The sequence below is a fragment of the Psittacula echo genome, assembly GCF_963264785.1.
Source record: "Psittacula echo genome assembly, chromosome: 21".
In the NCBI taxonomy this organism is placed as follows: domain Eukaryota; kingdom Metazoa; phylum Chordata; class Aves; order Psittaciformes; family Psittacidae; genus Psittacula; species Psittacula echo.
The window spans coordinates 6,690,939-6,718,587 of NC_137757.1; the positions used below are offsets into that span (position 1 = coordinate 6,690,939).

At 44.4% G+C, this 27,649-nt stretch overlaps 1 protein-coding gene across 5 annotated transcripts; it reads left to right on the plus strand.

Moving 5' to 3' along the window:
• Window positions 1–10: 10 nt before the first annotated feature.
• On the plus strand, window positions 11–27,649 carry KIAA0319L (KIAA0319 like). 5 transcript variants are annotated; one of them, XM_080632662.1, is made up of 21 exons: window positions 11–302; window positions 1,466–1,632; window positions 5,909–6,606; window positions 10,931–11,222; window positions 11,963–12,064; window positions 12,920–13,017; window positions 14,163–14,250; window positions 14,869–14,961; window positions 15,462–15,594; window positions 16,315–16,543; window positions 17,530–17,653; window positions 18,183–18,315; window positions 19,100–19,248; window positions 19,614–19,699; window positions 19,881–20,019; window positions 20,200–20,359; window positions 22,066–22,208; window positions 23,047–23,169; window positions 23,653–23,743; window positions 24,076–24,167; window positions 25,541–27,649. In XM_080632662.1, the coding sequence occupies exons 2-21, from the start codon at window positions 1,491–1,493 to the stop codon at window positions 25,726–25,728; spliced, it is 3,303 nt and encodes a 1,100-aa protein (XP_080488788.1). In that variant the 5' UTR covers window positions 11–302; window positions 1,466–1,490; the 3' UTR covers window positions 25,729–27,649. The 5 variants fall into 5 exon arrangements, 4 of the variants coding, with proteins under 4 accessions (XP_080488788.1, XP_080488786.1, XP_080488789.1 ...); XM_080632660.1 differs by having other exon boundaries at window positions 19,548–19,699; window positions 25,541–27,636; XM_080632661.1 differs by lacking the exon at window positions 11–302 and adding an exon at window positions 557–641 and having other exon boundaries at window positions 19,548–19,699; window positions 25,541–27,636.

Consider the following 27,649-nt stretch of genomic DNA (forward strand, 5'->3'; position numbering starts at 1 on the left):
CTGCCCGGCCTCTTGGCCCGCTGCTGAGGGAGCGCCGCCCCGCAAAGAGCCGGGACCGCCAGGGCAATCAGATCCGCAGCTCCGGCACCGACCGACAGGCGCCGGCGGAGGCCGTCCCGGTTCCGGGAAGCGAAGGTTCAGCTTCCGGGTGAGGGGTGAGCGGGTGCCCGCTGCTGGCGCCATGGCCGCGGGGCAGGAGGCCGCGCTGCCCCCCGGCCCGCCGCGCTGGAGGCCCGGCCGAGTCCCGCCGCCCGCCTGAGGCTGCCGAGGAGCCGCTGGGCTCGCCTCGCCATGCGCCCTTGGTACGTACCCGCTGTGCTGCTTCCTCCCGGTCCCGGCCCTGGGGCATTGACAGGCGGCTCCGGGTTGGGGCCTCTGCTCGGCGTGTCCCGCCGGCCGGGCAGGAACGGGGCAGCCCGGCTGTTCCCGCGGCCTCCTGGGAGCGAGGGGACGGCGGAGCGGAGCCCCGGGAGGAGAAGTTCCGTTACCGACCCATTGGCAGAGCACCGGCGGATTTACATCTCCCATCGCGAAGTTTTTCTCCCGTGTCTGTCCTTTCTGCGGCTCACGCTCTTTGCTGCCGGTCGGGGAGTGAAATTCCCTTGGGGTTTAACAAACAGGAGTGTTTGAGCAGCGGGCTGGTGGGTCTGACTGTCAGTGAGAACATCCCCAGTATTCCCTGTAACAATATTCCCTTTTGTTCTCCAGGAATGGCAGGTTTAACTGCTTGTGCCTAAAGGTGCTTCACTATTCTTTAAAATCAAGACACTATTGATTACTTGTGAAGTAATTTATGTTTTCATTTCACATCATCCAAAGCTAATTTACATTTCAGTACCATGTGAGGCTATAAAAGAGCGTTTGGTATTAGAAAGGCTGTGAAGGGTCACCAGTGTTTTTGTGATCTCTGCCCTGTGGAGCAAAACCCGAGGCAAAGCATGTCTTTAGCACTGTGTTTCTCAGTGTTGCTGTATTCTTGTTTCTCTTTGTCTCTGGCTGGTACCAGCCAGCACCAATGTGCAGGCGATGACATCTCCAGCAGATGTGCCGGGTTAATCGGAGCCTGTGTTATGCTTGTGATGCTCCCGGGTGTCTGTTCCGTGGGGTGTATTTGGAACTGGCATTTCTCACAGGTGTCTTTGCAATCCAGCAGGCTGGATAGTAGATATATTGGATGTTTTGCCACTGAAAGTGGTGGGGTTTGGAGGAGGAAATCCCAAGGATGAGAGGAAAGGGTCTCATGGTGGCCCGCTGTGGCTCAACACTGGGAACTTTGCTACTACAGATTTTGCTTCCATATCAGATGTTGGTAGTTACTGAGCAGCAGCTGGACTAAGTCACAGCAGATAAGACGTTCCTTTACCTCAGCAAATGCTCCATGCTCTTTAGAGCGTCGCTGGGATCTGTGCAGGAGCATACCAACTGCTAGTGGATGGTTTTTGTTTCATATCTTACGTGTTTCCAGAACCCTGCTGCTGCCCACAGAGGCCATGGAGAAGAGGTTGGAAGCCAAGTTCAGCATCAGCGCCCGATTTCTGTCACGATACTGCCTGGGAAAAGCTGCAAGAGAGCTGAGAAGTCTGCAGCTGTTCTACCTGTGCGCTTGCCTGTGTGCCTTGTGCTCCTCAGCAGGTGAGTCTCCTGCTCTCTCTGGGATCCTGCCTGTAGTTTTTGTGATATTGTCCCTCTCACTTGTTTAAAATACTCTGAAAGTGAAATTATTATAGTTACTAAATGTGCCGTCAAAAGGGTGGGAAAGATGTGGGGTATAACAGGATTCCTTCTTCTAACCCTAAATTGCTCTGACAAGGACCTGTCACTCTGAGTACCGAGGTGGTCAGCAGCAGGGATCTGTCTGTCCCACAGCTATTGTGGAAAATATCTGGAAAATAATTTCGTCTGAGAGTTACTCAAAGCGAGTTGGGAAGGCAGGAATGGTTTTTTAGCCCTCAAATGTTTAACACTCTCCACAAATGCAGTGTGTCAATAGTCTGTATTTGCCTATGGGCAGTTGTGTTTGCTTTTTTATTTCCTGTTCAAACTTGAGTTACCAACCTCCTGCTCAAGTAAATAACTGAGTTAGTGGCTTGTATGGGGCTTTCATGTAATGGATTGTGTGGGGTTTTGCTTGTTTGTTGTTTGGCTTTCTTTTAAAGTTCAGATTCTGACTTGATTCTTAAGCAGCTAACTTAGAACCTGGAAAGATGTATTTGTATTCCTGGTCTAGCAAAGGGCACTCAGCACTGTGTGTTTGGATGGTGTGTCAGGTGGATTGTGGGTTTCCTTGTAGACTGGACTTCCTGTGTGACATTTTCTGCCTTTAATAATATCTTAGAAGTATAGAACTGTGAATCCAGTGTCACTCCTGGACTGCCTTCTGGAGAGTGCTGCTCTATTTGAGGGCTGGTCTGCGTGGGAGAGTTAAAGCCATGAAGTGTGTGGAAATAAATCAAATTATATATGACATAATTATCCCAATGTGGGGACATTTTCCATTCCAGAGTTCTTGTTCTTTTGGTCTTGTTTGTGTCACTTAAGCAGTCGAGTTTGATAAGCTGAGGAGGAATTGTGGCTGTGGAGTTGTGTAAAAGGAACTTGTGTTGACATAATTGGTTACATGTGACAGATTTAAAAAGTCTATAGAGTCAAGTCTTTAATCATTAATCTGACATCAGGAGGGATTAAGTGCCTGAGCAAGCCCATGAACCTGGGCATATTAATAGAAACTGTTCTTGTCCATTCCATTTCCCTGCTGTGAGCTGCTTTGCTGGCACAGGAACTCCTGAGGTCCTGAGAAGAGCAGCAGTTTTTCTACTGATATATTAGGGAATAAAAAAATGGCAAAACCACTGTTAAGAAGTGACTAAGCACACCCGCTGTGCAAGCCTCCTGTGATGTGTGTTGTGCAAGGCTGGCTTGGCTGCTGGGGCTTAGGAGAGAACTTGTGCTCAGGGCTGTTTGTGCTGACACGTTTCTTGTGCTTTTCTCTGAAGCTGCTGGTGTTGATGCTATCAGTGACCAGATTTACTGGCCTGACCCAGCCTGAGTTCCTGTACCTGCCTGCTATGTGTGGTTTCAGCACAAGGAACTGGAAGGAATAGACCAGACTGCTCTCAGTAAGGAGGAGTTAGTAACTCTGCTGGTACTCAGCTGCCCTCTCTTGTTTGGTTCAGGTCCATGTCCACCTAGTGCAGGTGCTGCACCAGATTCTGTGGGCATTAGCAGAGTTCTGGAAGTGAAATCTGGCCAAAAATATAATTCAAATCTCTGCATCTTGGTTTACCAGTGGGTTAAAAGAGAAGCAGAATGTTCTCAGCATGGTAGTGTTGTGTCATCTGGGCAAAGTCATGGCTCTGGCATGCTTAGGAGATGCTTATGAGGATTCAGGTTTTACATTTTAGATGAATTAATATAATACTTGTATTATGTGGTGATTTTTCGCAAGGGATAATTTTCCCTGGGAACACTTTTGGCCCATTCTGTTTGTGCCCCAGTTCTAAGCCTGTTACTAGATAACTGCTGCTGAATTTCACTGGGTTCTGTGTCAAGTTGAAAATTTGAGTAGTGTGTATGAGCCAGAGCTGAGATGTCAGCCCTGGCAAGGAGGAGGAGGCATTTTAGGGATGTAGGAAGCAGTACATTATTCTTTTCATGGGATATGTTAGGGACAGTGCTTCACCTTTAATAGAAAGTTAATTTTTTTAAACTCAACTGAGCTTGAATGGATAAGATCCTTTTGAAATTCCCAACGATAGTGTTATTCTTTCATTAGTTACTTGTTTCTTTAAGCCTGGAGTGTGTGTATGTACATACATTCAACTTTCGTGTGCAACCCATATCCTGTCCTAATTTCAGACCCATCAGGTTAGTGCCAGGTGCTTGTCCCTGTGTCAGGGTGACTGTCAGTCCAAGCACTCTGGAGTGTAATGAGGCTGGTTGTTGCCCCGGGCAGGCAGGCTGCCTGTCTGCTTGCTCTCCACGGAAGTGCTGTGTGTTGATGAAGTGTGACAAGGATGGTGATGACTTTAAAGGTGCTGATGTCAACCTTGGTTTCTGTGGAACATATGCAAAGTTTCATTTGCACACTCAAGCAGCTGGACGTTGCTTGAGTGAAGAGCTTCCCCATCTTCTGCACAGTTGTGGGTTCAGACACCTGCAGGGGTCCCCCATCAGTTGGTCACAGATCAACAGAGTTGGTCAACAGAGTGCATTCTGTCGCAGCTGATACTAGCTTTTTGGAGCCTTATCTTCAAACTGCCTTTACTGAGCTGGCTTGACAATAAGCTATAAATATCACTTTTGTTTCCTGCTTTCTGATATTTCAAAACCAAACTTTTCCTTGTGGTGATGTTAGTTCCCTTTTTGGCTTGAAATTTTTGGTGTAACAAGAGATTCCACACAAAAGGTAGGTGAATACAGCCATTTTCCTTCATTTTAAACAAGTGGCTAATCCATTCTGGGTGAGAAAAACCATTGTGTGTTATCTTTAATGACAAGTACAGAAGCTGTTACACCTGTTTTGGTGTTTGGGATAACTGAATAAACAACAAAAAAAATTAACAACAAAAGGTCTTCTCCACTTGCTTTCTTCAGTCATACAATGCTAATCAGGTCACAAAAGGTTATAAAAGTACTATAACTTTCCATGCACCTGAGGTATGGTACAGGAGTAAGGTCAAAGTCATAGCACCACTTTGATACCACTTTGATTCAGAGGGTCGGAGTTCCTTGCCATCTTAGTAGTGTGAGGTTAAGTGTCCTTGTGGCTGGAGTCCTGAAGTCAAATGGTTCAAGTAGTGCCAGGCAGTGGGGACCTTGCGTGATTTCTTCCAAGAATGATATAACACACCGCAGTGCCATCATTAAATTACTTCTGTTTGGCTTGCGAGACATGGAGATCTGTGTGGTCTTTCTGCTGTGCCCCAGCATATTTAATCTTTAATTTGTTTGTAACTTGGAAGTGACAGGAGAAGGGAGGTGAGACTTCTCAGGGAGACAGATGGATCAGTAGTCTCGACATCCATGCCTGTTTATTTGTTTAGTTCCAAACACAGTGAATGTGGGTATAATGCAACATGAAGTCTGTATTCAGAGTTACTGAGTAGTAATGTTACTGAACTGTATATGCTGTCAAGAAATGGGAATCAGGGTATTATAACTGAAATTCAGACTATTTTAATGGAGAAGAAAGATTCCCATTTGTGTTATGTTCAAGAACTCCACTCTCAACAGACAGGGAGCTGGATCTGGAGCATCTGCATCCGCACTACTCAGAGTCCAGCGACACAGTTTGTAATCTTCCAGTGACCTATTATCCCTTGGATGATGAACACAGCACAGCATAACAGCCTCATAGGTCATTAGTCTATTTTTAGGGAGTCCTTAATCTGCAGAGCTCTGAATTTTGGAAGCCTTTAATCCATTGATCCTTGCAAGCATTCTGATTTTTTTTCATGCTAAGGAAAATATAGAAAAAATATGTAAAGCAGTTGCTGCTTTAGTGCTGATCAGCACTCTTTTGAAAATGTTTGACATAATTTGTGTTATCAGTTTGTGCCTCTTAACTTGCTGTGTAGCCTCAGCCTCACTGTCCAGGCTGTGCCTCACAGTCATCTCTGAAACAGAAACCTTTCTGTTCTCACTTCTTTTGCTGTGGATGGCTTTACTGTTCATTACTGTCAAAAAGGGGGATGGTCCCTTTGGTAGGAGGTGCAGATTGGTGCTTAAAACTTTGTGTAAGTACCGAGGTCAGGTATAGGTTCTGAGAAGCCTTTGTTTTGTTGTCCGTGTCCTCTCTCCCCCACATTACTCCTGTGCCCTAAATTAATCTTGACAACAGTGATGAATGTCTACTGTCTGTTGCTTTAAAGGGTTGAGAATTGTCTTTGTCTTCCCTCCCCTTTCCCAGATGCAAACTGGAACCGATCAAGATGTGAGCCAGGGAAGATCCTATTTGGTGGCCGTTTGAGATGGTGGGAAGATCACCATTTAAAGCTGCTGGAAGGGTTTCACACCGTGCGCTCCTGTCAGGCTGCTTGCTGCCAGAGCCCCACCTGTGATGCCTTTTGGTTCTTGGAAAATATGTGCATCCAGGTGAACTGCACTGTCCCTGGCATGTGTGAGGCAAACAGGACTGGCTTCTCTGACTCTGTTTTGGTGTTTTTAAAGAAATCAAAAAGCACAGAGCACTACTTAAAGTTTCAAAGGGAAGGTGATGTGAAGACCTGGTTTGACAAGTGGTTGCACTGGGGCATCCCTGTCCAGAGGACAGAAAGACTGCGGAGGTCATTCCAGAAGCAGAGTGTGTCAGGTAACAGAGTAGAGCTCCTGAAAAGGGATATAGCAGTAAGCCCCAGCAGGGAGGCTGCAGCCAGAGCATCAGACAGCAAATCTAGAAGCAGCCGAAGTGAAGCAGAGCTCTTGAAGGATCAAGCACTGAGGCGCTTAGTGGCAGACAGGCCTGTTCCTGAAGGCCATCCAAATGAAAAGAAAGACTTGCCGAAAAATGGACAGAATCCGAGAGAGCAGAAACCCAAAAGCCTGTTCCCTCCTAAAAGCAATAATGTGAACAGATCAAGTGATGTGGATGGTGCTGGTCTGGCACAGGTAAGTGATTGCTGGGGCTGAAATGGGGCTGCTTTGGACAGCTGTCACCCTTCTGCTCAGTTTGCTTTATGTAGACTTTGACTTAAAAGTCTTTAAGTGATAAGATACCTTTCTGGATACCTTTTTTCAGCCTCTTGTCAACAACGTAAGGCCAAGGGTTGGGGTTTTTGTTTGCTTTATTGGGTGGTAGGGTTTTTTCTCTCCCCTTCTTCCTAGCCAGGATAAACTGTCTTTGGAAAGGTGAGAGGAGATGGAGGTCATGGTAATGCTAATGCTGATCTCTTGTATAATCACACGGTGTATTTGCCAGGTAGAAGGAAAAGTGAGACGTGATGGCAGTGGGAAGTGCCTGGGAGCTGAAAACTGTTGCCTGTAGAAGTACCTTTTTAGGCCCACAAAACTAAAATCAGCTGCTTTCCTTCGAGCGCTGAATAGAGGCAATTAAATATGGTATTTTATGGACTCCTGCACAGAGTTTCCAGTGTACTTTCACATCAGCTGCTTGCTTGGGTTGGCATCTTAATGCCATGGTTTTTCTTATGTTTTTGAAGAATGCTTCAGGTTCTCAAATCCACAAAAGCTTACTTTGGCATTGGTTGAATGAAACCACTTTAGTCTATTCCAGACATGTACAATGTTAAATTAGTAAATCTAGATGGTAAAGAGAAATTGGCACGTTTACATTGTTAAATGATGTCTGTAGAAAGAATTCTGCTTTGTGAAACTGTTCCTTAAGTACCTTTTGCCATGTTTCTAGGATTTGGCACCGTTGAAGCCCAATGCCTTTTTTGTGTAGTTACATTCTTATTGTGGAAACTTAACTGAATTTGTTTCTCTCCCTTGCATTCAAATCTTGGTTCCAGGTAGGGCTTTGACTGGTCTGAGCCACCACCCTGTGTAGCAGGATGTGGAGAGCAGCCAAGGGACGCTGCTGAGAGCTCCAGGGCAGCCCGGGCAGCATGTGAAATCATGCACTAAAGCTTCACAAATGTTTGGTTTTCTAGAACCCCACAGCTTTTAAGGCTCACTCAAGATCTTTTTCTTCTCCTTACTGGTTCTTCCTGTGAAGGAAGTTGATATCTCTTGACAAAATGCAGGTTCGTCCAGATAAAAATGTCTGAATAAAATACATTGGCTGTGATGGAATTCCTGGCAGTCAGATTTTTGAGGTTTAGGATGGAGGTTTTGTGGAGGAGAAAGAATTAAAAAATCCACCTTAACAGGAGTATTGAGCTAAAGCTGGTTCTATCCAGCCCTGGGCTAATTCCTTGCTTATTGAACCATCCAACTTTCACCTGCAAAATTATACAGCAACCTATGCAGCTGTCCTTGCATTTCTGATCTGTGAGCAGTTTAATTCAGGCCAAGGAGATAACATTCAAGGCTGTGTACTTGGGATGTGGCCAGCCTCTGCAGGAGGTCAGTGCTAAAGCAGGGAGTTTTCCAAGTTGGGTTGCTTATGGACCAAAATAAGTCAAGTTACACACATGCTGAAATCAGTGGAACCTAACCTGGATTAGATTTGGTCTTACTGTACCCATGCTATGGAACCAGAGGTGGCTGAAGGAGAGTGTACCAGGATGAACCAGAGCACACCCTGATCGTCAGCCCTTAACTAAGGAAGAGAAAATTGTGCTTTTCCATTAAAGTGAGTGACATTTTCCAGGCACCAGGTTTTTTTCTGCCTTGTTGTAGAAATACTTGTCAATTTTAAAATACAGCATTTAATAGCCAAGCAGGAGAAGTATTTAAGTGCAGCACTGCTGATGTGAAGGGCTGCTGCAGCACTGCAGCAGCTCTGCAGGCAGATTGGGAAAGGCTGCAGCCTTTTAAAGTGGAGTTGCTACAGCAGAGCCAGAGAGCTCATTCCTGCACTCAGCTCTGGCTACTGCTGGCCCTAGCAAGCCCAGTGTTTGACTCTTGCTGTCACGCTTCCTGCTAGTGCTGGGTGCTTTTACCCTACGAAGGAGGAGAAAAGGTCTCTCTTCGCAGCCAGCGCTAACTCTGACACGTTTTGTGACATTAACCACATGTTTGTATTAGGGATCTTTACAAACAAGTCATCTAGGACACAATCTAAGCTGAAAAGAGCCTATTTTGTAAATTCAGACCAGGCATAGCAAAGCAAGGCCCATTTAAATTAAAAACATGAAAGAAAATTCTACAGATATTCCTTCAATGAACAGGTTCAGTGTGGATTCTGATGCATGTAGCTGTTCGAGTTTTACCTTACACATGTAGAAGTCTCAGACACCAGGTCACTTGTCCCAGGCCAAAAGCAGTTAGCAGCTGGAATCAAAAGTGTCTGATACTCCTATGTTCACTCAGGCCAGTATGCTACTTCTCTATTTTCTAAGCTAATGAGGTAGGACAGCTGGCAAACTTCTAGTCTCTTCCTTGTTCATCCCCAAGAATGAAATCTTCTGTTCTGTGCTTTGAAGAATTCAGGGTTATGGAGTAAAGATAAGAAATGTCTCAGCTTGCATTAGAGGCATTTTTGACTGTTACTTTGCCCCAGGCAAAGCTTATCTATTTCCAGCTCTTCTCAGACATTTGGCTGTTAATTCATCCCGAAGACTTCTGGAAGGAAGAAGATCTCTCTTAACTGTTAAGTGGGTTATTTTAGGCATTAAAAAAGTAAGTCAAGGAAGTATCCAACTCTCTGAAAATACTACCAAAGTGGAGCCTTGGCTGCTGTGCCCAGCAGGTAGATGCTGGTCTCTGCTAAGCAAAAAGTGGTCTCCCATAGTGGTATGAAGTCAAGGAGACCTTCTGCTCCTGTGCAGTCTGTCTTGAGTTCCTGCTCCTCTCTTCATGCCAGCATTTCTAACCTGGGTAAGAGGGAGACAGTATCCTGAGCTGACCAGAGTTATGAATGGGTGCAAGATGATACTGCTTGGGACAGCCACAGTCCTGAGCCTGCCGATGGAGAGCAGCATGGAGCAGTATGCCAGATTTTGCCTGCATCTTTGTTCCAGAGAATCCATAGTTCTGTTAAAGATAAAAGAAACCCATCAGCAAGTAAGCAAATAGAGAAAAACAGCTCATGTATGTTACACTAACAAATAGCATTTGATTCTTTGGTCCATAAAGCTCTGAGATATTAATCAGACCTACTGATGGACTGAGATGTTTTATATTTGGTGACTGAAGGAAAGTTAGCTGAGAGATGGGAGAGAAAACAATTTGTCCAACTGCAAAAGGAACTTCTTGCAGAGAAGCCTTTGCTGCTTTTGTTGCTACTCTTGGCTGGCCGTTTAATACATGCAACATGGCTTGAGTTTTTCAACTGGCATTTAGTATTTTCTGGAACCCAGCCCATTCACTGAGCAGCATTTTGCCCACTATGGTCTAAAGCGTTTTCCAGTGCCTGTTTCCTGGCCTGAATGCCCAACAGCATGGTATAAAAGCTTGAGAATATTTCCTCCAATATGAGCTTTTGATCAGCTCTTCTAGTGGTGGGTAATTCAGCTCCAAAACACTTCCCAAGTCCAAGATGGTAAATGGCTCCATTTGAAATATTTAGCAGATGTTCTCAAAATAGAGTTAGCTCAACAAAATCTGCTGCACACATGTTCTTCATGGTGGAAGGCAAATTGTCAAGAGTATTGCCTGGCAGGCTAACAACTAGAATGGAGCTGGGTATTGTAAAAGGAATTTTCTGATGAAAGGAAGGAAATTGTTCTTGACACTTTGATTGTTTTCAATAAAGTGCCTCATCCTGTATGGATGTGAGCAAGCTTTCTACCCTCCAGCTCAGCTCCCTGTCCCAGCAGCATCTCCTGTGGCATGCATGCAGGGAGCTGCTTGGGGCAGTTCACCTTGCTTTGAAGAGTGATTCTGAAATGAATTTCCTCTTGCTGCAGTGATTTGATTATTACATAAAAATGCCAGTGCAGTCCTCCTGCTCCCTGCTTGCCAACTGCACGGCTTTAGAATACTTGGACAAAATAGCCCAAATGGTCCCAGTTTCATGCTTCTGTCTTACCCCACCTCTCTTTTAGTTCCACTCACTGCAATTATGAGCCTAAATCTTTTGTTGTGTTTGCCACATGAGCAGCCATGGTACTTAAGGTGCTGTAGTTAAATCTGTGGTCTTAACTAGTGTTCAGCTGAGCTAGAAATGGCCTATCTGCTGTGGAGAAAGAACATGGAGAAGCAATGCAGAGGGGAAAAGAGGAAGCAATAAAATATCCTGCTTCTGGGAAAAACAAACCAGGGACTTTTTAGCCTCTAACTGGAGGAGGTGAAATGAGCTTAAACACAGTAAATAAAACTGGCATTTGGTGTTCAAGTCAAACTAAGACAGCTTTTTCCTTTACAGATCCACACAGGAACATCTGCACCAGAGCCATCAGTGTTGGCTACATTCTCCAGTCCTGTAGCACAGGGCTTGACAGCCACAGGGAAGACTGAGAAGCCTGGGCAGCCAGATGATTCTTTGATCCATACTCATTCCTCAGATGTGTTGCCCACGGTCAGCCCTGTGCCAGTGAAAAGCACAGTGAAGATGCAGACAACTACTTCTGTGCCAAGTGGAGTTCCCACAAATGGCAGTGTTCCTACAACCCAGACCACCGCTGCTGTGTCACCAAGTACTACTGCCACCACTCCAGGTGAGAACGTGGGCGCCCAAAATGCAGTCAACTTTCTGGTTACCTTAATGCTACAAACAAGAAGAAAGATGCCACTGGCTGCAGTTTTCAAGCCTTCACCCCCTAGTCTTTAACAGCAAGCTACCTGTCAATTTATTTGAAATGAAATGGAAAGACAAGGATTGAAAAGAAAATACAAATAAAAGGACGAGGATTGAATGTTGAGGTTCCATACCCAGTGAGGTAGTTATGCAGTTCAGAAAAAAAATCTCAGCCCCCAGGCAGTGTTTCAAAACAGAAATACGATGGATTCTTCATCTATTTATGAGGGTCTAGAGCTGCAGGTTGGTAAATAGCAGTGTGTTTCATGGGGCTGCAGCTGGATTCACTGCTGAAAACCTGTCAGGTAAAACCCTTTCCATCTTGCTGGGCCTGGGTGAATAGATTCCCCTGTACAGGGCCTGAGGGTCATGTTTCAGCTCTTTAGAAACGGAGCAGGAGCTGCACAGAGCCTGCAAAGAGAAAGAGGTGACTGAGTCATTTTGGACTTGTCTTAAAATGGTAAAACCCCATTAGTGCTTTTGCATTAACAATGAGAATGAAACCTGAAACACGAACTATACTGAGTGATGGGATGTTTACAAAATACAGCCATTTGTAGCTGGTTTTTATTCCACAGACTCTGAAACCAAGGTGGTTTTGATGTACCTATTGAATTATTTTCGCTGTTCCTCTTTCAATTCTATGTTTCTCCCTCTCAGTTATGAAGGAGCTGGTGGTTTCTGCTGGAGACAGCGTCGAAGTGACCCTGCCAAAGAATGAAGTTCAGCTGAATGCTTTTGTGCTGCCTGAGCCACCACCTGGTAAACCTTCCCTGGGAATTCTGCTAAGGGCTTGTGATGGTGAAATGGCAAATGGGCATTAAATAAGGACAGTCTTGAAAATATCTTTGTCAGGGAACACTTTCCTGTGGAAGTTGTTCATCCTGTGCTATTACCTTATGCTGCCTCTTGCAGAAAATAGCCAGGCACAAAAAACATTGAAAGTGCTACAAAGTCATTAGATCTAGGAGATGGCATGTTCTCAGAGTGCTATTGAGGAAGCAGTGGATCTTCAGCATCATATTCATGATATTTGCTGATGGGTGACAAGCTGTCTTAGCAAGTGATTTGTCATTTGGTGATCTGAAATCTGGTTTGGGAGGGTTGGCACACTGAGGAACACATATCTCTGCTCATCACACTCCTCATTTCATCATGCAGATTGTTCACAGCTATTTGTAAAGTTCTTATCTATAACTCTGTCCACAGTTGCAGTGGGAGGTTGCAGAGGAAAGGTGAGCATGTTATGTATTGTACAGCAACAGGAATAGATGCATTCTTGTTCAAAAACTGACATTACATTGTGTCTGCAGGACTTATGGGTATGATAGGACTTTTCTCTCTCATTATCCTGGAGCTGTGATTGTTCCAAAGCTCTTTAATGCCTTAGAGGCTGAAAGATGGGTTTTGGCTCCATGTGTTTAGAAGCACAGATTGTCTCTCTTCCTGGGTATATTCCCAAAAAGCTGCAGCCCAAACTCCAAGCTGTCTTATTTCTCCGTAGTGTGGCAGAATGTGCCTTGTAAATGTTTAATACCTTTGCTTTTTTTTTTATCATGGCAGAAAGACAGTCTTTTAAAAACAGATGTCTGGATCTTTTTTATTATTATTTTTAAGGAACCACTTATTCCTATGAGTGGGAATTGATCACTCATCCAAAAGACTACAGTGGAGAAATGGAAGGGAAACACTCCCAGACCCTCAAGTTGTCTAAGGTAAAGCTTTTGCTGCTTCGTATCCTGTTGTGTTAAATGCTAAGTGGAGAAGATGGGGACCCTGGCAGCCAGGGAAGACTTGTGTGTGATTTCAAGATGAATAGGAAATTGCATGATGGGCAGGCAGCCAACATTTGACTGCAAGTCTCTTTATAAGTCTCTTATAAAAATGAGATTGATCTGGCATGAGGGAAGGAAGAAATTGATTTTGGGATCTAAAAGCTGCCTACAGCAGTGTGTCAAGCCATACAAATGGCACAATTTAACATTAACAAAGGGTTGTGAATATTTCTGCTTCTGAAGCAGTGTGGTGGTTTGTTCAGGTCTGAAGCCTTGAAGTCTCACTGAAAAAGGGACTTGCTGACTCCATTAACGAGAGCTGTGGAGTTTCTCATAGCATGTCCCTGGCTGCTGCTTTTAGCCAAGCTGTAACATTGAAAGTATTCTTAACAAGGAAATGGCTTTAAATATTGTGTGAGTATACAGTTCTGTATTTATGAGACATTCCTTTGAGCATCTTGGATTCTGCTGCACTCAGAAAACATCTACAGGCTTTAGTCACAATGTCATGCAGATGAAAGTCTTTCAAAAGGAGCATGTCTGTCTCTGTCAGAGTTTCAGGTCTTTGGATATCACGATCATTGTCCAGCACATAGTCCTCCTTCACCCTCTCATTTTGGTTCAACAGTTAATGATGAGGGGGTTATCGTCTGATCCATGTCACATAAAAGGAAGAGAAGAAATACTTCCCTGTTTAAAAACACCCAAGAAGAGATTTTCTTCTCTTCCATTCAGCCTTTCTCATCTCAAATGCAGTCCACTCATACAGATTCCTGTGACCAGACAACCTGAACTAATCTTATCTCTCTTCTGTTGGCCTCTTGTTGCTAGAAAATACAGCCTGACTGACAAGCCTGTGGCACCTGTGGTAGAAAGAAATATTAGCCTGGTTTCTGCATAGCCCATTGTAAATTAAGAGATACGTAATACCCTGTTGGCTTGGAAACCATCCTTTGCTGTGTGTGCGTAGGTTGAAGTATAATTGCCCATGTTTTATGCTGCTAGTGTGCTAAAACATGGTAACTTGATCTTCTAATAGCTCCTGACCATCCTGAAGGTAAACAATCTTTTGTGCTTCCTTCCAGCTTACTGTTGGTCTGTATGAATTCAAAGTCGTCGTCGATGGGGAGAATGCACGTGGAGAGGGTTATGTGAACGTAACGGTGAATCCAAGTGAGTCACTGGCATTGTATCTTTTAACTTCATCTGTCTCTGACAAACCAATACCTGCATCATGGTGTTTGGCTTATTTGACTGGACTGTGGTTTAATGTAATGAAAATTCGTTGCGCTGTAAACTCAGGATATATGTATGTGCATTAAGGCGTTTCCTGAGGTGTGAAGCTGTAGTCTGTCCTTGAATGCTTGACCCAGTATGGGAGAACTGATGCAAAGCAGCCATTTTCAGAGTACTAGTGTGATGGCAGTTCACCTCCTTGCTTTCATAAATCCCTGTTGTTCGCACTGTTTCCCCAAATTGGTGTCTAACTTGCTGAAAGCATGAATCATTGTCACTGACTGTGCAGTCCTCTGCAGTCAGTCTGATCTTGGCTGTCTTGGAGCTATGGGCCACAGCAGTTCCACGCTTTGGACTCCTCTCCTGGACTCGCTGACTGCAGGACTGAGGGTATAGATAGGGCTGGGGAGATGAAAGAGGATGTGTAGTACGTATTCTGTTTGCTACTCCTGGCACACAAAGGCCGAGTAGTTTTACTTGTAGAGTTCCTTGGCCAGGGCTTTTTATCATGATCTACCTGTAGATGTCATTGTAACAGCTCGGATATCATTGCAGAGCCTCGGGTGAATCGGCCTCCTGTTGCCATCGTGTCCCCACAGTTCCAGGAGATTTCACTGCCAACCATTTCGACTGTTATTGATGGCAGCCGTGAGTACCTGCAGTTTTAAATGCAGCAGTCTGTCTAGCAAGCCTGGCTTCTGTGTATTGGATTCTGGGCTGGCCCTTTGGAAAAAGTCTTAAGAGGAATTGTGACACTGTCAAACACACATTAGTGAAAAGAATCAGCCTCTCCTGCCAGGAGAGGGGAGTTCCTTTAAATAGTTTTAGGTTGTTTTACTTTCAATTAGCTTTATTTTGTAAGTGCTTTGGTTTGGGTTTTTTCTTTTCCCCCTGCACACGTAGAAACCTGGGATTGAGGGTGTTTGAGTATACCTATCAAACAGGGTGGAGGAGAGCACACAGTTTGGGTATCTGTGCATCAGAGATTCCTGAAGTGTTAGTCTGGTTTCATAAACAGGAATTGGGCTTGCACCAAAAATGCCTTTGCTCACTAAACCAGTACTGAATTTGGGGACTGAACATTTGGGGTTTGTGAAGCAGCATTTCCCAACTCCTTGTATGTGCATTTTCTTCCATAATTGAAACAGAAAGCACTGATGATGATAAAATTGTCAGCTATCACTGGGAAGAACTAAAGGGTCCTTTGCGAGAGGAGAAGGTTTCTAGTGATACTGCCATATTGACACTGACCAACCTGGTACCCGGGAATTACACATTCAGGTAGGTTATTCCCTGGAAAAGTTGATCAGTTCTCATCTCTTGAGAATAAAACCTACAAGATTCCTGAAAAAAAAAGAAAATCAGTGTGGAGAGAACTCTGTTTTGTGATGTCCTCTCTCTGCTTCGACACTTTCAGGTAGTTCATAGCTTTTCACTTCAGAAGAAATAAGCTATGCAGCTACTTTTTACTCTGACGTTGTAGCACTGGTTCAAGATGATGGCAGAAGGGAACAAATGGTCTGCCAGCACTACAAAATGTCTCTTGAAATATCAAATCTAAACTGCTCGGGTAGAGGCTTAGGAAGAAATGCAGACTTTAAATCCGGTTTTTAAATGCAGTGTGTTTGTCCCAGACAAGTGAATGAGGCCTAATAGTTTTATTCACATATCTTTGAGTAATGGAGACTAGCTGATTTTACTTTCCTGTTTGTTCTGTGTTTTTCCTTTGGTCTGTATTTTGGTGTGATGTCCATGCCCTGCATCAACAGATCTATTTAAAATAAAATAAACCTGAGTACCTATAACTGAATGCTTTTCTCCTCTTAAGCAGTTGATACATGAACTAATCAGATTGATTTTCACATCTAGACTTAGGAAAAAGCAGTTCTGTTTTGTGGTACTACCTGCATTTGATTTCGGTTCACTCCAGCCAGTGTTTTGTATTCAGCTCTGATGATCATGACTCTTCATTGCTCTCACTTTTTGCTTTTCCCACTTCAGTCTAACAGTCGTGGACTCGGATGGTGCCAGCAACTCCACCACTGCAAACTTGACTGTGAACAAAGCAGTGGATTATCCTCCAGTGGCGAATGCAGGCCCAAACCAAGTGATTACCCTGCCTCAGAACTCCATCACCCTCTATGGGAATCAGAGCACCGATGATCACAGCATTGTCAGCTATGAGTGGCTGCTCAGCCCTAACAGCAAAGGGAAGGTGATGGAGATGCAGGTCGGTGCAGGTCTCCAGGACTCAATTTGGTTTACTGATTAACTAGCTTTTTCTCTATAATCAAACAATTTTTAATTGACTGTTAGTGAATGTCTTTTATAATCCTACAGAGCAAGCATGCAATGATTAAATATATACTTAAAACTAAATCAGCATGAAGCTGGGATTGGCTTAGTGATTCAGCTGTGTACCAGTCTAGCCGCAGGTTTTCACTGGCATCCTGTTTCCTTTCTTGAGCAATGCCGTACAACAGGTCTCAGCATAACTTGATCACACCCATGTATTTCACTTGAACTTGTGTGGCTGCTAGGGAAGCATGTTCTTTCTCTGTTCGTTTGCTGACTTCTCAGAACATCAGTGGTAGCTGAATCAGTGGTGTTATAGCAGGGATTCTTAAGCAGGTGTGGAAGCCAGACTGTGTGACCCTTTAAGTACCTGCTGGTCAGGATCGCATTTAAACACACAGGATAACCCATTGTGCCAGGGGAAGCATTTCCTAAGCTGGGCAAATGCAGTGGACTGGATCTTTTGAGTTGAGCCTTGAAGTCTAAACTTTGCTGGTACTGGCCAGACACTCCTCAGTCCTGAACAGCACAAGACAGAAGTTGTTTCTATGTCATCATTTTTCTTTTAAGGATTATTACTATTGTTAAATCTATGGAATAAGAAAGTCCATGAATCAGCTTCATGATGTGTATGATTTGCACAGGGTTTTCTTGAGTTGCTAACTACTGAATCTCAGACGTTGTGAGCACCTGTGTGGCATTACTCTTGTTACGTTCCACAACAGTGTCCGTGTTGCTGTGTATAAATTTAGCTGTAAGTGCCTTGTATGCTCAAGTGGCACAGACTCCTGGCCCCATAGCAGGAATTAGTAATAAGCCCCTAGAATCTGCTGATAATAGTTATTTTGGAAGCAGAGTCTGCTCTCTCTGTTTTCATCTGCACAAGGATTCTTTTTAATACATGAATATGTTTTCTTAAAGGGGGTGAGAACACCAGTGCTGCAGCTCTCTGCAATGCAAGAAGGGGATTACACTTACCAGCTAATAGTGACTGATTCTGCTGGGCACCAGTCCACGGCAGAGGTCACTGTGATAGTCCAGCCAGGTAAGCTGCCATTAGCTGCTTTTGCCACTTCTATTCCAGAAGTTAAAGGTGAGCATCAATCTGTTGACATACTCCAGAGTTTATGGTAGCTTTGTGCTGTCTTCAGAAACGCTGCTCTAATTTAGGACTGTTCTGGGCTGGTATATTGCTGATATTCATATTTGTTGATTTATTGCCTTTCTAGGCTGTTCTCTTATTTTACACAATGTAATCTAACTGATGTTATCCCAGTGTAATGGCAGGATTGTATTTCCTAGCAGCTGTCTCTGCCCACAGTGCTAGGTCCCAGGACAGGAGCAGGAAAAGTGAAGTAGTACTTAGAGAATGAGAGCAAAAATCAGAACTCCTACATCTTATTTTCATTTTATTGCAGATGTGTGACTAAAACACTGATCTGACTGCTTTTAACATCACTTTCTCTTGAGTGCAAGATGAGATAGTGGGCAAGAAATATACTAGGAATCACAGAAAAAATTCTTATTGCTGGGGTTTGTAGCATGTGTATGAAAAATACTGCATTCTTTTTCAGAGAACAATAAGCCCCCAAAGGCAGATGCTGGTCCAGATAAAGAATTAACTCTTCCTGTGGACAGCACCACTCTAGATGGCAGCAAGAGCTCAGATGACCAGAAGATAGTCTCCTTTCTTTGGGAAAAAACCCGGTGGGTATCATCTTCCAACTTGTTCTTATGCATGGAGCTGGGGCTTTAATTTAAAACAAGACTCCTCCTACTTGTGTTAAATCCTGGTCACGCTGGCCCTGACAAGCTTTACCAGTGACTAGAATGATGTTTATGTTATCTTTAATTAGAGAGAGATGGAGTTGTGTTTGAGCATTAGAGGTAGCTTTGCCTTCATCTCTAGGCCTGATGAAGTGTGGTTGTGGTTTGTAAAAGAGACTCTTGTAAGTTGATGCTTTTGCAGAATGTTTGGATGGGGCAGTGGTGTTCCATTGTCATGCTTCCTTTCAGACTCTAAATAACACGGAAGTGCTTTAGGGAATTCAGGAAAAAGTCTGTGAGCAACTTGGAGTAGCTTTTTCTGTTTGCTAATGCAAACTGTGTGTGAAGCTCTTAGAAATGAACTATTTCTGCTGTATACTTTCTGTAAAAATGTGGCTTATTGTGCAATTCACAAGCCAATTTTTCTGAAAGTACCACTTTTTAAGCCCTACTTGAATGCTGGTATCAGTGCTCCCCTGGTTTAAAAATAACCGAAACACGAAACCACCAGAAATTATGCTTTTGCTTTGAATGCTGCACTTCCTCTTTTGATTATCTTGCTGTAACTGGAGGAAATAATTTTGCTTTTTGTCCTGGACTCTGTATTTCCAGGCAGCTGTCTGTTTGCATCCCCATAAACTCTGCTTGAGCTCAAGCCTCCTGTTTGGTGTGAGCTCTTGTGGTCTGTGCAAAGCTTGAACTGATCCTCTTGTACTTTGGTTAGGGGCCCAGATGGTGTCAAGCTGGAGAATGCCAACGGCAGCATTGCGACTGTAACAGGCCTTCAGGTTGGGACATACGAGTTTACTCTGACAGTTAAAGATGAGCGGAACTTGCAGAGCCAAAGCTCCGTCAACGTCATTGTCAAAGAAGGTATGTCCAACTGTGAGCAGAGCTGCCTGAGACAGAGGTTACCTCTGAGCAGTTCAGAGGCACAATAAGAGTAAGGAATGGGTGCAAAATAATGTGGAGAGCACTGAAATGGCCTTCTCTAAGTCAGGGGTTTACCCTTTTCTGGAGGGACAGTATCTTCAGCTGAATCCTGCAGTTTGTAATTTCCCTTCTCCCAGCATTAGTGGGGATTGCTGGGATAGAGTGGAGATCTAATGCAGTAGTTTTTGATTAGATGTTACCAGATTTTTCCTCCAGCTGCTTCCTTTTTGTTTGCTTAGAAATAAACAAGCCACCGGTTGCAAAGATTGCTGGTAATGTTGTCATCACCTTGCCCACCAGTACAGCTGAGTTAGATGGATCGAAGTCCTCTGACGATAAGGGAATTGTCAGCTACTTGTGGACCCGGGACGAGGGGAGCCCTGCAGCTGGGGTGAGGTTTCTTTTTCAAATGGCAGTCTAGTGCATCACAGATTCAGTGAAAGGAGCAGTGACAGCTCCTGAGGAACTATAAAGCTCACTGTTGTACGTGTTACCTTGTAGTGGTATCTCCAAGCATGATGAGATATCATGCTTAGTTTGTTTCCTGCTACTTATTTTGCTCTGCCTTTCAGGAAGTCTTAAATAATTCAGACCATCACCCTGTTCTCCTCCTGTCCAATCTGGTAGAAGGGACCTACACATTCCACCTCAGAGTAACAGATGCCAAAGGAGAGAGCGATGTGGAAAGGACCACAGTGGAAGTCAGACCTGGTGAGTCTGGGTTTTGCGCTATAACACAGTTGCCTACATTGAACTAGCAAGCCCTCTGTTTGTGATTCTGTAATTTTGTGTTCAAAGCAGAAACATTCTGGAAAGATACTAGAAACCTGACTTGTCCCCAGACTGTTAAATTGAAGTTCTAAGGATCTGTATTATCTACATTCGCACTAGATCCTAGGAAAAACAACCTTGTGGAGATAATTCTGGATGTTAATGTCAGCCAGCTGACCGAGAGGCAGAAGGGGATGTTCATCCGACAGATAGGTGTTCTGCTGGGGGTCCTCGACTCGGACATCACTGTGCAAAAGATCCAGCCATACACTGAGCAAAGGTAGGGTTCATTTGGGACTGTACCTGGAGGGGGATTGCTTGAGGGTTTAGTAAACCAAGAGCTGTTTTCTTTTGGAAAATAGACTGGACAAGTGGAATGTGTGGAGATGTTGCTTAACATGTGATATTCCTGCTTGCTCGGGTCAGAGAAGGTGTGTTGCCAGGCAGGTCTGTGGTATCTTTCCCCTCTGGAGATGGTGCATTGTTCTTAAAAAGTGTTTGCTGTTGCTGATGTCTTTGCCCCCCAAATCTGTACTTTAAGAACTAATTACATTAAGAACTAATCTTACCTGCTTTTGAAAATTGTGAAGACTATCTGAAGGGTATTTCTACCTCTGCACAGATGGCTGGTTAGGGTAATGCACTGTTCTGCAGAAAACTTCAGCTGCTGGTACTACAGCATTGTCACAACAGCAGCTGGACATATCTCCATACTAACAGTGGTCCATCGTTACTGTAGAGGTGTTTGAGGATGCCTGAACATGGGTCTGAGTGGCATGGCAACAGCTTATCAAGGGCAGAGTGGTAATCTGTTGAAATAAGTGCAACACTGCACTTAATTTTTACTAAAGTTGCATAGCTTTAAGGTAGATAAAGCACTGAAAAAGAATTAAGGGACATGCTTGAAGTCATGCAGCAAGTCAGCAATAAATCTGCAGTTGTACTTTACACTTTCCTGAATTCTGTAACGTATCGATTCCTTCATGTCCACATTGCCTGCTGTAGCAGTAAAATCAGAATTCATTATCCATGCAAACCTAAAGAGCTCAGAGGAGAAGAGCCAGCACTTTCTGTTGTAATATTACCTTTCTGTTTCTGCCATGACCAGGCCAGTTGCCACTGTTCTTCACTGAGTAAGGCAAGTTAGGGATCCTTGCAATTAACGCTTCATCTGTTTCTGTGTTTATTAAGTAAATAAAAGAGTGGGAAGTGTTACAAAAATGCAGATTATTTTCTGACAGATGGCTTGAAGATCCCATTTTTGCCTCAACTATCAAAGTATCTTGTACTGTTTAAAAAAGATCTTTTTCCCCCAGCTGCTGTTCACATACTCTGAGGGCTTTGCTAACATGCTGTTGACTCACAGGCTCGCTGGTAATACTAAATGCGAAGCATCCTTCAGTGAATCTGAAGGATATGCAGGGCTCTGCAAGGCGAGCAAGCCTAGGGGAGCAAATTCTTCTGTCATAAAGTTAATGCAATAAAAGATGCAGAATACAGTATCCTCTACACCTGTGGGGTATTTTTCTGGCTAGAATGCTTTGTGCATTTAAACTCAGCTTTGCAAAAGACTGTAAACCTTCACTGTCTTCTCAGATGCTGGAGCTCTGTGCTGAGCTTAAATGAACCTCCAAGTTCCATGTGTAGTAAAGTCTAAGGATCCCACAGCAAGAGAGGGAGTTTATGAAAATGGGATGACCTTCAAGTTTGGAGGTTTGCAGGCTTAGCATGAACATGCAAAGATGTGCTTGATAAGCAAACTCAAGAACAGTCCAGCCCTACCTTTGAGAATATGGATGGCTCAGATGTCCTGAAGGGTCTTGTGCTGTATGACCAGCTCTACCATCATTGCTTTCAAGATGGAGCCAGAAGTCTAATCCTCAAATTTGGGATGCTGAATAAGTCCCTCTAATGACAGACTGGGGAGAATGGCTCTCTACCTGATGTTTGGAGAAGCAGCAGGTAATCATTTTTGTCTGATTCCAGCACGAAGATGGTGTTTTTTGTGCAGAACCAGCCTCCCCATCAGATATTCAAAGGACGAGAGGTAGCCTGGACGCTGAAAAACGAACTAAGGAAACAACAGTCAGACTTCCTCATCTTCAGAGCGCTGGAAATTAACACAGTCAGTAAGTAAGAGTCTGTTAGACTACACATTAATCAGTTATTTACCCATTGGCTCTGTCTATTCACTATTTATGTAAATGGTTACTTGTGTTGCTAGGAAGATAAAAATTCACAAAATCAAAAGCAGATTGATCCTTATAAAACTAAAATACTGTGTTAATGGAATAGAGCCAACAAATGAGTGTCATACTAAAAACAATAGAACTGCAGATCTTGGTAGCTGTGAACATACTCATTTCCTCTGCAGCACATACATCAGTCTGAAGGAAATGTTTCCTTTCCATCATTTTGTTACAGCTTTGCGTTAGCACTGTTTTTCTTTTATGAGTTCCATCCTGTGAGGATCATTTGCTGATCTGTTAGATATTTTAAACTAGAGTTATGTAAAGTAATTATTTTCAGGACTTCCTGATCTTATGGTTTTGTGGCCTTCAAAAGCCTCTCTTCAGTTCTGTTTGGTCCCTTTAAAGGATCTGTTTGTTTCTTGTTTCGCAGGCTGGGTTTGAATTTGGAAATCAAAACCTTATTTAAAAGCATTTCTGTTACAAATATACAAATTCCATAACTTTCATGTCAAATTCATGATTTATTAGGCAAAGTTTTCTTAGCATATTATGTGTGTTATGTTGTTAGTGAAGTGGGACTTTTTAGTTTGGGATGAGCCTACATGCTTATGTTTGCATTTGTTACTGCTTGTGATTACGGCTAAGCTATGAATCTAGTCTATGGGTGACTAGATTCAAATAGTAGCCTATGGGAATTGTCCTTATTGAACTGTAATGTCCTGGTTTTGCCTCACGTGTGAGTATTTTAGTTCACCTTGCTGGCTTTGGTCCCTAGCGTGTCAGCTGAACTGCTCTGAGCATGGTCGCTGTGATTCCTTCACCAAGCGCTGCATCTGTGACCCTTTCTGGATGGAGAACTTCATCAGGGTGCAGATGGGAGACGGTGAAAGCAACTGCGGTATGTGCAACCTCCCTGGGGTTGTTCATCTGTGGAAAGCAGTGTTTGAAAGCCAGAGTGGGCAGAGTAGCAGGCACCTTTCTCACAGTATCTCTGACATGATTCTCACCAAGTCCCTGCCCCAGTCTCACAACACAACCTTCTAGGTAGGGAATAGGGAAGGGACTCCTCTTCAGACCCTCTCAGTGAATGCTCACTAAGATCTGAGTCCATTCTTAATGTATAAATCACCTCTTGTTTCTGTTGTGCCCTACAGAGGCTTTCCTGCCATGAGAAAGCAATTAATTAACACACATTGCCCTTGTGCAGCGAGTCTGGCTTCCATGGATGAGTTAGTGGTGCTGTCAGTGATGGGTGGTAGCCTCTAATTCTGCAAAGGGTCAGGCCTTCCTTTTTTCTCACCGCAAGAATAGTTGTCTAAAGTGCACACCATCAAATGTATGAGGTGCCAAACTGTCTATCTCTGGCGTGTTTTGCTTTCAGAGTGGAGTGTCCTGTATGTGATCATTGCATCTTTCGTCATTGTGGTTGCCTTTGGAATCTTATCCTGGATGGTGATCTGCTGTTGCAAAAGGTAGGACTGAGGCCATAACCCCTCCACTGTACCAGTGCTTTAGGAGCTGCATTAGGTGAAAGATTCAAACCCAGCAGGTCATCTGCTTAGCTGTGGGACTCTAGTTTTTGTCACTTAGTGTTTCAAGTGGAACGTTGAAGTCCTAGAACTCTGGCTTCAGTTAAGAAGCAAGATTTGGATTAACCTAAAAATGTGTAACTAAGGAAATGTTTTCAATGTTTTATTTTCTGATATGAAGGTAATCTGAAATAAGCTTTTAAGATCAGAGTTGGTTTTTATTCAGCCTTTTTTTAGAAATGGACTGCCTCTGAATTCCTTGTCTTCCCCTTTAGACGAAAAGGAAAAGCCAAAAGAAAAAGCAAATACAAGATTTTGGATGCAACAGATCAAGAAAGCCTGGAGTTAAAACCAAATCCCAAAGCAGGTAAAACATGAGAGGGAAGAACTCAGCATTTCCAGAATGCTGACTAAGAGCACTCATCCTCAGCGGACGTAAAATCACAGAGTGAAACAAATGTGATGCTAGGCACTGACAGATGAGTCTCAGAAGATCTAAGAGCTTGTTTCAGATCTGTATACAGTCGAGTTATCCCTTTGGTTTAGAAATTGGAGCCAAAACTGTCCTGGTCCTAATGTCTCTGTATCACAGAAATAGTAAGTGAATGTATGTAAGCTGTGCAGACCAGCCTGACCCAGGCAGCCCGAACCTGGGTCTTGTCTATACCTTCTCTTGCTCTGAAGTTTTCCACTGGGTTCTGGTAGTTTGAAATGTGTGTTTCTAATAAGAGCGTGCACCCTGGTTTTGTTTAGAGGAGGGGTTAACTGTGCATGGGAAATAGTCCCTGATCCTTGTTGGCTAGTGAAAAATAACTGCTCCTCTAGTATTATCCTATTTAATGGTGTTCAGCAAAGTGAACAGAACCTAACAGCAGCATTGGAGGGCATTGCAGTGACAGAGCTGATCAGACAATTCCTCTGAGAACCAGGCTGTCCCAGCTGCATAAATACAGATACCCTTGAAGAAAACCTGGGTGTTTTCCTCCGTCAGCACCCAACTCTGCTTTAATCTGAGCATCTGTCACCTTGCGTACAAGAGCCGCACTGTTAAATGAAGGGCTTATTGTTCTGCCTGCAGGCTGGAGCAAATGTGCCTCAACCGTTTGCTCTCTGGTAACTGAACTCATCTTGCTGCTTCTGAGGCTGGCAGCTGACTGAAGTCTTTTTGCTTGCTAGGTATGTCCAGGGAGCATTCTGCAAACAGAGGAAATGTTGCATTTGTCCATTAAGGAAAAGCTCAGTTTAAATATTTCCTCTGCTGACAGTAAATATCTCTCTCCTGTCCTTGTGCTTTAATCTAAATTCATCCTGCTAATTTATCTCTCTTCCTTTTCGGGCAAGAGAAGCAGAGATGAGAGTAAGGAGGGTAGTAAGAACACCATGATCTCTCACGCACTTGCATATTCTCTTTACTACAGCCTTTAGCACTCAGAGAGCTTTCTCGGCAATGCGCCAAGGAAGGTCAGGGAGACAAGCTCCCACAAATATTCACAGCCCGTTCTGGTAATGTCATTTGCTTTCCTACCTGTTTGTTGTGTTTTGCAGTATCTTGGAGTGTCGTGATCCCTGTCATGCCAAAGTATCTGAAACAGGGTCACTTTGGCTTCAGCCACACAGGAAAGTCTGATTAGGCTGCTCCTTTGACATGATAAGAAAAGAGTCTTAAAGGGAATGGAGTAAGATGAGGTTGTTGACTAGTATTCAAAGTGTTTCTGACCTGAGAATCTCTCTGCTTCAAAGGTGGCAGACAGAAATCCCAGGTCCTCAACACTAGCCTGATGCACTCGGAGTCTGAACTGGACAGCGATGAAGCCATCTTCACATGGCCTGACCATGAGAAAGGGAAACTGCTGCGGAGCCAGAACGGCTCCTTGCGCAATGGACAAGTGATGCTCAAACCCAAGAACCAGAGGGAGGAAATCCTATAGCTCCCCTCAGGTGGCCTTTTGCTGGAGCTCAGTGGGAAAGGCCACTCCCGTCCCTATCCTACAAGGGCCTATGGAGGCCACTTTGATTAGGACAACGCTGCTAACTCGTTTCACAAAAAATACCTTTGGTTTTGTGGGTTTCTTTTCAGTTAAATCTGGTTGTACTTGAATTTGAACTTCAAGGGAAATCAAAGGGAGAAGGCAACTGTGAGCCCCAGGTGAGGCATCACGAAAGGACAGAGCTGGTGTCTGGAAAGCGGCAGGACAGAACCACTTGGAGCCACTGTGAATGTGCAGGACCTTCCTAGCCCACCTCAGACTGCAGTGGAGGAAACACCCATGGACTTCCAGGTCTCTTTCCTTGGGAGATCCTCAGAGAAGGAAGGTCAAGGCTGTGCATTGAGCTGTGCTCTGAGCTCCCTTCATGCTCCAGTAGCTTTCCAGGGGCTACTTGTGCTGTTGAACAGCTTTCTTCTCTTTTACTCCTACCTTCCCTAATGGTTTAAGCACTATTTTAATATAGACTTGTCCTTTCACATGCACTTGGCTGCTTTTGGAGTGTAGAGGAGGGGGAATCTAAACACTATGGTCACACTCCTCGGCTTGCAGGTAGGAGAGGGTTTTGTAGCTGTTCTGAATTACTCACTGGGAGTGTTGATGACATGGTGCCTCTTCAGGTGTGAAAAGCTGACCTGTCTGTGGTAATTGGCTGGGCTAGGAGACCCCCTCCTGCAGCAAGCTCTCCTCCTGGGTACCAGAGCCTGGGTACCCGCCTTTGGTACCTGTGTTTAATGTCTGGCTTAATTCCAAAGCTGTGAGATGTTGTTCAGTGGCCCCAGCAGCTTCTGTTGGTCACCAAGCCGTCCGTGAGTCTGGACATTAACCATATCTCAGTTCTGAAATGCTACATACCAGGGGGGTTGGGTTTAGGGGGGGTTCTTAAGATTTGCACAACCCAGGCTAACAGAGGTTGATATCTTCAGTTCCCAGCAGCTGGCTGCTTCCTCTGGTTCGCAGTAGCAGCCTCATGTTACGGTTGAAGAGCCCTTTGTGCTCCTAACATGTTGGTGTCCTTTAGTTGGTGGAAAAGGGAACTCTGCCCGAGGGCATCCCATGGTGAGTGCCAGCACCAAAGGACCATGTGTCTGCTGCCTGGGCTCTGGGAAGCAGGTGTGTGACCATCCTGGTTCCTTTATCTCACTGTGCTGCTGTTGTGGGTTGCAGAAATCAGCCTCTTGCTGGCATGAAGGACGCCACTACTCCTCTGTGGATGGGTGGGCAGTTAATTGCCTTTTCTTTGTGTTTAATTTAAAAACTGGAAACTTGTTTCATTGGCTTTTTTTGAGCTATGGAAGCCGAAAGGCTGTAAGTTCCTCAGTTGTATTTATATTGCTGCACTACTGACTTGTGTTGAGCTAGATGAAGATTAAACACTCTTGAATGAGAGGGAATGTTCCCTCATTGAATGTAGTCATGGCTGCTGCTAAGTTTGTTTGCCTGGGCACTCGGCTGCCTTCCTCAGGCACCAGCACTGGAGCCTGCAGCTCTCCTGAGGACTGAGGCTGTGGAATTGCCTCTCTCTTGCCTGCGTCACAGCCGGGGCCACCCTCAGCCTTGTCTGTGTCACACGCAGCTGCTGCTCCAAGCCAGGCTTCCCCTTCCCAGGCAGCTCCTGCACCCGCTTTCCCAATGGCTCCTTCCCTCTGAGCCCACCTGGGACCACACAGGGGATGGCTGAGGCCAGGATGCTCCCCATGGAAAGGGGCACAGCCCAGTGCTGGCTCTGTACAGTGGCTGCTGAACTCTGGGGTGATGCCACCTTCTGATGGGTGTCCTTTCATTTGGGTGTCAGATGGACAAACTACGACAAAGTGAGGGTTTGGAAGCTGCAGGATTGGCCCTGGGGAAGTCCCTGCGCAGA

Coding starts and splice junctions, on each gene's coding strand:
- KIAA0319L (XM_080632660.1), top strand. CDS start 1,491: ATGGAGAAGAGGTTGGAAGCCAAGTTCAGCATCAGCGCCCGATTTCTG. Junction 11,223..11,962: donor TACTACTGCCACCACTCCAG/GTGAGAACGTGG, acceptor TCTCCCTCTCAG/TTATGAAGGAGCTGGTGGTT. Junction 12,065..12,919: donor GCTGCCTGAGCCACCACCTG/GTAAACCTTCCC, acceptor ATTATTTTTAAG/GAACCACTTATTCCTATGAG.